The sequence below is a fragment of the Littorina saxatilis genome, linkage group LG5 (assembly GCF_037325665.1).
Source record: "Littorina saxatilis isolate snail1 linkage group LG5, US_GU_Lsax_2.0, whole genome shotgun sequence".
NCBI lineage: Eukaryota > Metazoa > Mollusca > Gastropoda > Littorinimorpha > Littorinidae > Littorina > Littorina saxatilis.
Window position 1 is genome coordinate 14,526,758 of NC_090249.1, and position 12,720 is coordinate 14,539,477.

Consider the following 12,720-nt stretch of genomic DNA (forward strand, 5'->3'; position numbering starts at 1 on the left):
TACAACACACACAAAAACTACATGCTGAAAAACAGAACATTTATAAACACTAAACAATTAAAAACACAATAAAATAATTAACCAAGAAATTCTCTAACGAAAGTACAAACTCTGTGTTGTGTTAACCGTAAAAGAAACTTCAAACATATATCTCTCAATCTTACTAATCTAAAAAAAATTACACAAAATGAAAACAGAACTAGACAGCATGCAAACAAATGGACGGAATGCATCTAAAAAATAAATATCGATTTTATTACAAAATGTTTCTTTTGTACAAAAATGTCCTCATTATACAAAGACATACGTTGTAAACGTTATGACAGACAAATTGTTGGCAAATGTGGTTTAGACAAAAGTCAGTCAGCCAAAAGGTCAGGTTTAAGTTCAACATTCAAATCTTGGCTCTTAAACTGGCCCCCTATCTACGCTGTACATTGTTGTAATACTGTATTTTACATCAGGTTTTACACAATATCATTATCTAAAAATTGTGAATTCTCATCTCCTATAACAACAGTAAACAAATGCTGATAAAATCGTCAGTTTTTCTGTGACCAAAGGCTTTACGAAGCCGCCGACTGAAAACACGATACATGACATTAATTTCATCACACACACAAAATTAACCCTTCAGAAAATAAGGCTTCCTATCAAGCGTACAAAATCAAGACAAAATGATTTCAACAACTTCATCATCTCAAATAAAACGACATTTTCATAGGCTACAAAATCTTCCTATCCAGGGTTATAATCCAGAACAATTCTGCAGTGTATGTTTGATAAAAAGTTTATAAATAGCAGATGGACACGGACAGGTTTTTTTCTTCAGTATTCAAACTTTAGAAACTTTACTAATTGCAACAAAATACATTCGTGACTAAAAGTTTAAAAAAAATACAGTCAACAAATACCTCTACCGACGTACTAAACATGCATAATAATGATGTTTTGGTAGATATTGTCAACTGTAATACTGCAGCAGTTGTTTTGGCATTGTGTATACTCAATGATGATGTCCCAATTATTTCATATGCCATACACATCATAACAGCACACTCAGTTTAACATACACAAACGTCGTCTACAGCAAAAACCGCTGTAAATTACAATTAACATTTTCAATGGTTTAAAACACATACCCTGATTGTGTCACATATGCTTTGTGCGAATTTCACCATCATTCTCAATCCAGTTTTGAATGTACACTGTCCTTTTTATCTCTGCGAATATTAACATTATAATGTAAACATTCTGAAACAAAATCGTTAAAGGTTGTAGGGTCACATTTTCCATGTAGTTTCTTATAATGTTTAAAAACATCGGTCCAAAACGGGTTTTCCATTCTCTACATCAAAACATTTGCAAACTCCTCTCCTCTCATGGTATAACAGATGGACATGCTTTAAACAATAATCTTGATATTAATCCCGTAAGACCAACAACTCTTTTTAACCAAACAATTTTTAGAGATGACAGAAAACATTTCACGTCAACCATCTTTAATCCTCCATCTTCATTGGATTGGGTGACCGTAGTTCTTTTAATTTTATCTCTTTTTCCATCCCAAAGAAATTTGAAAAAAATATTATTTAACTCCATCATAAACTGTTACTGTTACGTTACTCCCCCGTACACAGAAAATTACTGGATAACCCTAGGTCTGTGATATTAAGTTACCATGAAATATTGTTTTTCCGGAGAAATTGTCTGGATAAACAAACAAAGAAACAAACAAAACAGCTGGACAATATTTCATGCCAACTTACTATCACAGGGTTATCCAGTCATTTTCTGTGTACGGGGGAGTAACGAGCCGGGGGAGTAGCGATCCGGGGGAATAGCGATACGGGGGAGTAACGAGCCGGGGGAGTAACGAGCCGGGGGAGTAGCGATACGGGGGAGTAACGAGCTGATCTCGTCCACAACACTATCTAATCTGTCAACGTCATGAACGTTGTCATCATCATCTGGTAATTTTGACTGTTCAACAAAGAAATTATTGAAGAGTGTTGCTTTTTCTTCATTTACATAATGTGTTACACCATCAAATATTAAGGGTGGAATTGCGTCAGCGTTTGAACCTCTTTTCGCCAAGAACGATTTAACTAATTTCCACCAACTTTTTGTCCCGAAGTTATTCATTTCTGATACTCGACCGTCAATTTCTTTTAAATATTCTAATTTCCGGGTTCGTATAGCATCTGTGTAATCGTTGCGGATATTGCAAAAGTTTTCCCAGGCATCGGGTGTATCCAAACGAGCTGCTATTGTATGAACAACTCTTTTCTTATTCCGTAATTTCAATATGTCTGATGTTAACCAGGGGGCATCGTTTTCACGCACAGTTACCATTTTAACAGGCATACATTTCTTTGCTAATCTTGACTCGCGATCTCTATCCAATTAACGTTCTGTAATTCAATCGTTAATGCATCAACGTTTAATTTATTATAATCAAAAATAACACGTTTAAATCTATTCTCTTTCGGAATGTGATTTTTCAACTTCAGTAATGGAACTGAGTGATCACTACAAACTGGTGGCAGGACCAAGACCTCATCAACAATGTCCGTACTTGCTGTTAGAATCAAATCGATACAAGTTTTGGAAATTTCGGTTATGCGGGTAGGGAATTCAACCAATTGCTGTAAATTAATCAGAAAAATAATATCTAATAAGTGAGTGGAGGGATTATTACTGTAATCAGAATTAAAATCTCCAAGAACAAAATATGTGTGGGGTAAATTGCCAACCGTTCTAATTGACTGGTCGACCAACTTAAAAAAATCTACGCCGGTTGAATTTGGAGGTCTGTAAAAGGAACCAACAAGAATTGTCTCCTGATTCAATTTCGTTTCAATCCAGACTGCTTCTAAATCTTTAACATCTAAATCAGGTCTATATTTGCAAACTAAATTATTCTTAAATTGCCTAGTTCATGCGTAATCAATTACGGACGGGCTGCACGTACGTTTATATAAGATTCTGTCTCTGTTTATAGATGTTACTGTACATCTCTGTGTACGAGCCAAAAGAAACATTTCTGTTTGTTCTAAATTCAGATAATAAAGTTATATTAAATAGATTGGAATTTAGTTAAATTGAAGATGTATGTGTATCGTTGGTCAACATCCAATCCAGTGTGGTGTGCTGCCGACCTGCACAAGTATTACTAAGGTACCACTCGTGGCCCATGTCTAATCCTGTACGGAATTGACTAATGAACATCCATCAAGCTGGCTCCTTCATATACATGTGCTGCAAGCAAGTGAAATTCCGCTAAGCCAGTTAATTTGTTTTCAGTATTTGGTGGGTACATTGCATGTGGGTGTGTAGTACGAATCGTGTTTTAATCCTCTGTGGGTGTGTTACAGGTGGGTGTGTAGTACGAATCGTGTTTTAATCCTGTGTGGGTGTGTTACAGGTGGGTCCGGGTGTGTAGTACGAATCGTGTTTTAATCCTGTGTGGGTGTGTTGCAGGTGGGTGTGTAGTACGAATCGTGTTTTAATCCTGTGTGGGTGTGTTGCAGGTGGGTGTGTAGTACGACTCGTTTTTTAATCCTGTGTGGGTGTGTTGCAGGTGGGTGTGTAGTACGAATCGTGTTTTAATCCTGTGTGGGTGTGTTGCAGGTGGGTGTGTAGTACGACTCGTTTTTTAATCCTGTGTGGGTGTGTTGCAGGTGGGTGTGTAGTACGATTCGTAGTCCAGGTCATCCAGATAGTTCTCGTACAGACAAGGGAGGCAGCCGCCGTTGGTTGACGCATACTGTGAGCGTTGATATGACAACACTTTGAGAGGGCTGCAACAAAACATTCCAGCAGTATCTTAATGCAAAGCTCTGAATTGTAGGGCTGATACAAGAAGATGATTAAATCTTCTCGGATACCACACACATATTTAGAATAAATACCTTTAGTCACAAAAAAGCAGTGTCAGTTGATGGTCAAGAATTTATGCAATCTACAAAAAGGAAGGCACACGTACAAATCTCACCAAACTCGAGAGATATTGGCAAAAATATGCACTTAACTGCATGAGAAGGCTTTTGTGCCCGCACAGCGTGTTTCTAAATCTAAAAATACTGTATAACTACAAAATTGAATTCAATGTTCCTTTTAGATATCGTATAATACATGTGCAAGTGTGTGTTGAACGAAACTGCGTGTGTGTAAAAATTGAAGTACAGGTCTGTCAAAGTCAAACTATTTTAATATCAAAGAATAAAAGAATGTCAGCACTGTTTAGACAAAGAGCTGGCTAAAAACGTTAAACGAAAGAGAAGAGTTAAGAGGGAGTTTGAATATATTAGAGCAGAGGAGATATAATCTACAGCATGCAGACATGTTTCCACCACCACATACGAACCAGGCACCAAACACAGATCCCGACAAAGTGAGATGTATAGAATAACTTCATTGCAGTTAGAACTCTTCCAGAGGTTGTTACATTGAAGCATTCCAAAACTATAATATTAAAGCTCCTCAAAATATGCCAAACGCACATTTTTTTAATCGTTCTTAATTACTAGCATGACGTGATATTGTATTAAGAATTTAAAAAAATTCAGATTTTAAGGAACAAAGATGTTAACACGCCAAAAGTCTTGAAACTTGGCAGTAAAGAGAAGATGAAATCCTATCATGTCAACAAGCTGCTATGTTGTTGGAAGAGAGACTTCTTATTCCTTTTTCACATATTAATAAAAACTTGGCACTGTTAACAAAAAAGTCCATGTGGTGAATTATTGAACTGTTAACAATCCTTTGGAAACGGACCATACCAGAAGCACTCGAGAATTCAGGATTTTTCTGGGTTGTTTTTCATTCTGACTTAGCAAAGCATCATCACTGCCAGATCATATCCAAAACTTAAGAGAACTTCCTGTTGCCATAAAAGAACAAATGATCATTTTCAGCCACATTTGTAATGTTTTATCCTAATCTAAAAAAAATTTAGAAAACAGGCATAAAATAAGAGATGCCACACTAACTATGAACAAAACTTTATCAAAATAAAAAAAACAAGAAGAGCAAACGCTCGATCGAGTCACTTTCGCAGTTCTGAATATTATATGAGGCATCAGATGGACAGGAAGAAATTGCTATTCACAACACAATGAGTCACGTTCACATAAAATTTGAGCCCGGTCACTTTTATAGTTTCCGAGAAAAGCCCAACGTTAAGTTGTGTGTTGCCGAACAGAAAAGGCTAGTTATCTCCCTTGTTTTTCTGATAACGTTCGTAAAAGGCTACAGATGTAAATACTTTGATGTAAAGAATAATCCTACAAAGTTTCAATCACATCCGATGAACTTTGTCAAAGATATAAAATGTCTAATTTTTCCTTTGACGCTGACCTGTGACCTTGAAAAAGGTCAAAGGTCAACGAAACCATCGTTAAAGTGTAGAGGTCATTGGAGGTCACGACTAAACAAAATATGAGCCCGATCGCTTTGATAGTTTCCGAGAAAAGTCCAACGTTAAGGTGGTGTCTACGGACGGCCGGCCGGACGGCCGGCCGGACGGCCGGCCGGCCGGACAGACTAACACTGACCGATTACATAGAGTCACTTTTTCTCAAGTGACTCAATAAAAAAAATAAATAGATAGCTGAACAAAACTTATTTAAACAAAAGAAAAAGATCAAACATGTACAAAAATTTGGCATGTGTTTGTGAGAATAGCAAAGTTCTATAAACTATATCATTGTTAGTCACAAACCTTCACAAATGAATTCCTACCAGGCAGGACTCCATACCACTCAGCCAGTGTCCTCAGTATCTTAGGTTTTTCAACCGGCACCGGCCTTCATGGATACATCACAGCAAGGTCAAGGTCACACCAGAAGGGGTCAAGGGTAAAAAGTAACAAGGACGTCACGGTCAAGGGTACAAGGTCAAAAGGAGGATATGGTGGAATAAGCTTTGCAAAAAATGCACCATAGCCAGATGAAAGCTTCAGGAATAGACATAAGTGTGCACATGTGCATCAGAGTGCATAGATATATAATGCATCATTACAAGACAGTGACCGGGTATACAAATGTAACGGCATGCAAAATCAAGCATCATACAATGATAAAACACAACAACAAAAAATTAAGTAATTAGTGTGTTCTATTGAAGCAGTGCTTTGTTTGTGAGCTAATAATAGAAGAACTCTGAATCATTGATTCTGTTTATCTGTAATAATTTAGCAGCTAGGGTAACAGATAGCTGATATAATTTACCTCGTAACTTACTTACTGATAGCTGATAACAGATAACTTACTTCATAAGTGTAGACACGGTAAACAGAGGTCAAAGAGACAAACAATCGCATTCCCCAGGCACAACCTAACAATGGTATGCTATGCTCTTTGGGGCAACGAGCAAAGCTAGCTACCCCCCGCGGGTTAGGGGGAAGAATTTACCCGATGCTCCCCAGCATGTCGACTAACGGATTCTGTTTCTCCTTTTACCATTGTTAAGTGTTTCTTGTATAGAATATAGTCAATTTTTGTAAAGATTTTAGTCAAGCAGTATGTAAGAAATGTTAAGTCCTTTGTACTGGAAACTTGCATTCTCCCAGTAAGGTCATATAATGTACTACGTTGCAAGCCCCTGGAGCAATTTTTGATTTGTGCTTTTGTGAACAAGAAACAATTAACAAGTGGCTCTATTCCATCTCCCCCCCCTTTCCCCGTCGCGATATAGCCTTGAACGGTTGAAAACGACGTTAAACACCAAATAAAGAAAAAAAAAAGCAAAGCTAGCTGCACGTGTAAAGCTTTGTACCTCTGTCAAATGTGGGCCTAATCAATGCCCCATTTTAAGGCTAAATACAACAAATATCATGCCTTTGCCATAACCAACTCCAGGAGTGAGGCAGAGAAGCTAGATGTTAGAAGGAAGGTCCCACATATTTTAATACAGTTTGTAATACACAGGGGCAACCCTTCTATCTTTGTTTTTTTGTAATTTTGAAATTCCAAATGAACTGCACAAGTTATAAAATATAAAAGAAACATCAAATACATCCACAACCAAATCCAGTTTCATGGTTATTCTTCAGTCTACTCATCACATCATGTGAGATAACGCAATAACAATGTCACAGATCCATTTATCTTTGGTTATTTAGGCGACACGATGAACAACCACGAAAAGTACATGCCATTTGACCCAAAACAACATTTAACAAAACAATGCAAAATGCCTCCAAAAGCAAACACACATTCAAAAACACTGACACTGAGTTAACAGTTTTTGGCAATACCTCAGTTAAAGAATAAAAGAGAATAGGATGGGGCAAAACAAGAAATTAAAACATTTCAAACAAATATTCAGAAATGCAAGCTTAAATCACTTTAAATCATCAAATGCAAATAGAACATTCTAGAAATGTGCAATAAGGCGTTCTCTTAGCACATTTGAACAATAAATTACACTACAACAGCCAAACAAATTCTTTTGACCGAATTAATTCTCAATTTCATTTCTTAAAATGTGAAGAAGAAAATGACAGAATCAGAGATAATTCAAAACATAAACGAGTACTTACCAAGTCGAAGTTTGTGTAGAATTCCATGATGCAGTTTACAGGAACGGAGGGATATGTGAGAGTGCGCATGCGCTAGGCTAGCCATATTTTACAGCATAGATCATCAAAGCGTAAACCATATATACTCTTTGATGATCTACAAAGTTTTACAACAACAAAAGTTAAGTTGTAAACAGAGGGTGGGTTTTATTGAGGGAGGGCACATATCCCTCCGTTCCTGTAAACTGCATCATGGAATTCTACACAAACTTCGACTTGGTAAGTACTCGTTTATGTTTTGAATTCCATTTCATGCAGTTTACCGAAACTACGGTTTATGTGAGACTTCAAAGTTGTTGTTGTCAAACTTCCATTTCAACATTCATTGATTCACTCACATTTTAGAAGATAAATGTTTCTTGTTCTGATAACTTTATTAATTCTAAAAGTAGCAGAGGTATGAGTATATTCAGAATACTCGAAACAATCTACTGCACATTTCAAATCAATGACACTTTTGTATCAAAAAACAAAACCATTAATGCTTTCTGCATCAAGAAAGTTTTCTTTTACAACTGTACTTCACCCTTTTTCTGTGACATTTGTGCATCAAATAATAAATTCATCAATGCTTTTTTGCAATAAAGTTTTCTTTCACAACAGTACTTGTCTACACACTTTTCTTTCCATAGTAATTCAAGATTGTGTTCTTTTTCATCTGACTCTGCAATGGTTTGTCATAGAATTGTTTGAATGTTTTTGCATTGGTCCAATTACCAGCTGCTTTGAGAATATCACCAAGAGGTACACCTGACCTCTTCATTGCTGATGACGCTGCACATCTGAAGCTGTGTGGTGTATAACTTGACAATCCAGCTCTCGCTAATACTGTCCGTAACCAGCGAGAAATTGTGTCCCTTGATGCTGGTTCATGAGGCGGTTTGTAACACAACAACAGTTTACCGCTCTGATCAACTCTCAGTTTCTTTGTGCGTTCAATGTATTCTTTCAAGCACTTGACTACACAAACTTGCTCATCCACAGTATATACTGGTAAATCTAAATTTTGCTGATGATAGCCAGGTCTTGTGTGTTTCAACTTTTCTGACATGTAAATAACACATTTATTCTCTAAAAAAACAAACAGATTCTAGGTTCATCAAATGAAGCGTTTGCACCCTTTGAGCAGATGCCAACAAAAGTAAAGCCGATACTTTCAGCGTTATGTCTTTCAATGAAAGCTGAGCATTGTCTGGAAGAGTCTTAAAGTATTTCAAAACATCACCAACATCCCATATCTTGGAATGCCTTGGCATTGGTGTCCTGAGTTCAAAAACTCCCTTCAAAAATCTCACAACCAAAGGATGAGTACCAATCGTAGATTTATCTGACATCAAAATAACTGAAGAAAGTGCACTTCTGGCAGTATTAATTGCACTGTAACCTAATCCAGCTTCAAAGAGATCAGTGAGAAAACTTAACACTAGATTTACAGAGGGACGCAAGGGATCACTTGACCGTTGAGCACAAAAGGATCGCCATCTCGCAAGATAACAGGCATATTGTTTCTTGGTTGTACTTCTCCATGAAGCACAGATGATGCTTTGAGTCTTTCCATGAAGGCCTCGTGTCTCGAGAGATTGCCTGATAAGACACAAGCCAGGAGACGTAGTTTTCTCTGAAGTGGATGTGCTGCATTGCTGTGTGGTAAAGTCAGAAGACGTTTCCCTTTCGGAAGAATCACAGGTTCCTGGACTAGCAACCGCAGAAGCTGGGGAAACCACACCGCTGTTGGCCACAGGGGAACAATCAGCATGCCGTCTGCCCGGTCTCTCCTCCACTGCATCAGCACCCTTTGAATCAGACTGAAAGGAGGAAATGCATATCAGCCATTTTGACCAGTTGTGTTCAAATGCATCGACTACATACGCTTCTGGATCATGTCCCCATGACATGAAAGGTTTTACCTGAAAATTCAACCTTGAGGCAAAGAGATCAATTTCTGGATTCAGCAGTGTCTCTTTAAGCCTATGAAATACAACATCATTCAGTTTCCATTCTGTACGGTCATTGAACTGACGTGACTGCATATCTGCTTCAGTGTTACATTTCCCAGGAATATGTGTAGCAGATAACCAAATCAAATTATCTTTACACCAAATCCAGATTCTTTTTGCCAACGCATTACATTCATGTGAATGTGATCCTCCCATATTCTTTATGTAGGCAATAGCACAAGTGTTATCTGATAACACCAAGACATGTCTCCCTGTGAGTTTTGCTTTGAAACTTTTCAGTGCATATTCTATTGCCAGTAATTCAAGCACATTTATATGAAAAGCTCTTTCATTCATTGACCATCGTCCCCCTGTTTTCAGGTCTCCACACACTGCGCCCCAACCTCCTGTAGAAGAAGCATCAGTCTGGATTGTTATGTCATGGCATGCATTTTGCACTGTATGGTATGACTCATCAATGTTCTCAATCCACCAGTCTAACTCTGAACAAGCATTGTCAGATAGATTAGCTAAAGACTCAAAATTTCCTTTTGCTACTTTAAGGGCATCAGACTTGTCTTTTTCTAACTGTCTGAAATACAGAGGTCCCCACCTATTAGCAGGAAAAGTGGCAACCAACATTCCAATGACTTGAGCCAGTTCTCTGATTCTGATTCTTTTCTTTCCCTTGAGTCTGTAACAGGCTGCCTTTATATTCTGCCTTTTTTGCTCTGGAAGTGATACAGTCATATCTTCAGAATTCAACCAAAACCCAAGGTATTTTAACCGTTTGCTTGGATTGAGAACAGATTTGTCATCATGTATTGTGAAACCAAGAGATTCAAAGAGTTTTACTGTCTCACTGACATTCACTTCACATTCTTCAACTGTGTCTGCCTGTAAATAACAATCATCAATGTATGAGGTAGACAGAAAACCTTGTGCCCTCAACTTTGCATACACTGGTTTTAGCAGCTTTGTGAAGTACCTTGGACAGTTACTCAAACCATTTGGAAAGCATGTATACTGAAACATTTGTTCACGCCATCTGAATTTTAGAAACTTTCTGAACTGATGTTTGACAGGAACTGAATAGTAAGCGTGTCTAAGATCAACTGAGGCCATATAACAGTCTTTAGTCATCATTTGTGTAGCAGTTGACAAGTTATCCATTTTAAAATGTTCGTACTCAACGGATTCATTGAATCTTTTCAAGTTCAAAATAAGCCGATGTGACCCATCTGGCTTTTCAACAAGAAAAATAGGTGAAACCACCTCATCTTCTTCTGGTTTTGATGGCTCAATGACATGCATACTCAATAGATGTTCTACTTCTGCATCCATTATCTGAAATAAGTGACCAGGAACTTGATTTTTGGCCTCATGCTGAGTTTGCACCTTCTCAATGTCTTCACTCAAAGGAATTTCTGTTCCCTGTACCATATCTAGAATAAAGGAATCAGATGTCAATTTCTTCCAATTGTGAACAAAATGTTTCAGTTTACCTGCTTCAAATGTGGCATTCTTTATTTCACATACCTCTTTGTTGTCTACTCTGCTTGCCTGCTTGTCGTGCCGGAGAAGAATGGTCTCCCTTGACTTCTCCCTCTCCCGCTGAACTGAGCTCCTCTCTTCGAGTTCCACCTTCCTCTTCCTCTCCATTCGGAGTTTTTTGGTGCATACTGACGGGATGGGAAATATTTTTGCCCTCTACTTGATTGAGTAAAGGCAAGCCCAAGTTTGGTTGTACAGTCAATATCAGTACACGCTGACTTGAGATCATCCCCAAATAGCCACTGAGTGACTGGTATGTTTGAAGATGCCAGTTTTCTGTATTTCTTGTTCACATTTTGTCCAGACAGTATTTTTGCTCTTCTGTCCAGTGACATGTCATACGCTGTTTTCAGTATCAGCCCACTTGCCTCAGCAATTGTTTTGATCAGCTTTTTCTGTTCCTCATTGGCAACCCCCATTTTTAGGGACACATCCCAGGCCACAACAAGAGCATTGTTGGCCGTGTACAGTAACTTCTGTTGACGTTGTGATTTTAAGTCATACGTTTTGGCACTGTGTTCCATCAAACCCCAGATTTCGGGATTCACTTTTGGGACGCCTGTCTCAATGTTCTTTGGGCGTTTAAACTCTCTTTCTTTTTGCTTCATCTTTTCTTCGGTCATCTGACCCTTTGCCATCACTGATACAAGTTTTGCAATTCGATCTGCAACTTCATCACCAAGAGTCTCAGAAATGTCAAAATCTTGCTCCAGTTCATTCATAATTTCACTCTCATTGGGGTCGCTCAGTTCAGCCTCGGGTCGAGATTCTGATGCTTGAGTTTTACACATTTCTTCAAGAAGGTGATCGAAATCATCCCCAGTCTCCACAGATTGTTCGTCATCACTGACTTCACGTTTTCTCTTTTTCGATTGTTTCGTTTGGGGCGAGTCGCCATCTTTGTCTACCACCATAGTTAGAAACTTCAAAATTTTCTCATTTTGACTCTTCATCTTTTCCCAATCCGAGATTGGTAGAGTGACTGTTTGTGGTTTTTCCTTTCCACCCGTGTCGGGTGCGTGGATCAAGTCATTCAATTCTGAGTCCGAATCGAGTTCCAACTCTACTTGTTTCTCTGTCATCGCGACTCGCGGTTTTTTCGAACTCGGCACGATAAAGGATAAAGCACTTACTTTGTCCAGCAGAAACAAACAATTTCACACACAAAACACAACAGGTTACGTCGATTTCCGGATGAAAATGAAGTTTTTTATGCCGAAAATTCCCACATGCTGCCCATGGCCGCCATAACACATACGGGTATATGGCTAGCCTAGCGCATGCGCACTCTCACATAAACCGTAGTTTCGGTAAACTGCATGAAATGGAATTCACAGTTCAAGCAGAGTCGCACTCTTGTGCTATCTGGCAAGGGAGACAAGATGTACGTGACCATTCAATGACAGTTAACGAAATTGCTGCCCTTGGTCCGATCCCTACACGTCGCGTCGAATAAAGCATATTTAAGTACTTTCTTGATCATCTGTTCGTTAGTTCCGAGTTAATGATATATTGTAGCTAACAACATTTCCTTAAAGCTGATCAAAGGCATCTCATAGTTCTTGCCGTCTTAATATAAAGACAGAAAGAATGTAGAAGACAAAGTATCTTTAACTTTACTAAACCCAAACCCTAGAAACCAGC

The 12,720-nt window shown here is 38.2% G+C and overlaps 2 protein-coding genes across 5 annotated transcripts in view; both read right to left on the minus strand.

Moving 5' to 3' along the window:
• Positions 1-234: 234 nt before the first annotated feature.
• Positions 235-12,720, minus strand: part of LOC138966367 (uncharacterized) — a 101,206-nt gene continuing 88,720 nt past the window's right edge. For 3 of the 4 annotated variants that reach the window (XM_070338575.1, XM_070338571.1, XM_070338574.1), the window contains 2 exons: positions 5,726-5,810; positions 235-3,803 (listed from right to left, as the gene is read on the minus strand). In XM_070338575.1, coding sequence (XP_070194676.1) covers positions 3,714-3,803; positions 5,726-5,810 — 175 coding nt within the window. In that variant the 3' untranslated portion in view covers positions 235-3,713. The remainder of the gene's footprint in view (positions 3,804-5,725; positions 5,811-12,720) is intronic. The other variant, XM_070338572.1, reaches the window with a different exon arrangement.
• Positions 7,525-12,345, minus strand: LOC138966377 (uncharacterized). Its single transcript, XM_070338595.1, has 2 exons — positions 11,062-12,345; positions 7,525-9,390 (listed from the first exon to the last, which is right to left on the minus strand). The coding sequence occupies exon 1, from the start codon at positions 12,156-12,158 to the stop codon at positions 11,073-11,075; it is 1,086 nt and encodes a 361-aa protein (XP_070194696.1). The 5' UTR covers positions 12,159-12,345; the 3' UTR covers positions 7,525-9,390; positions 11,062-11,072.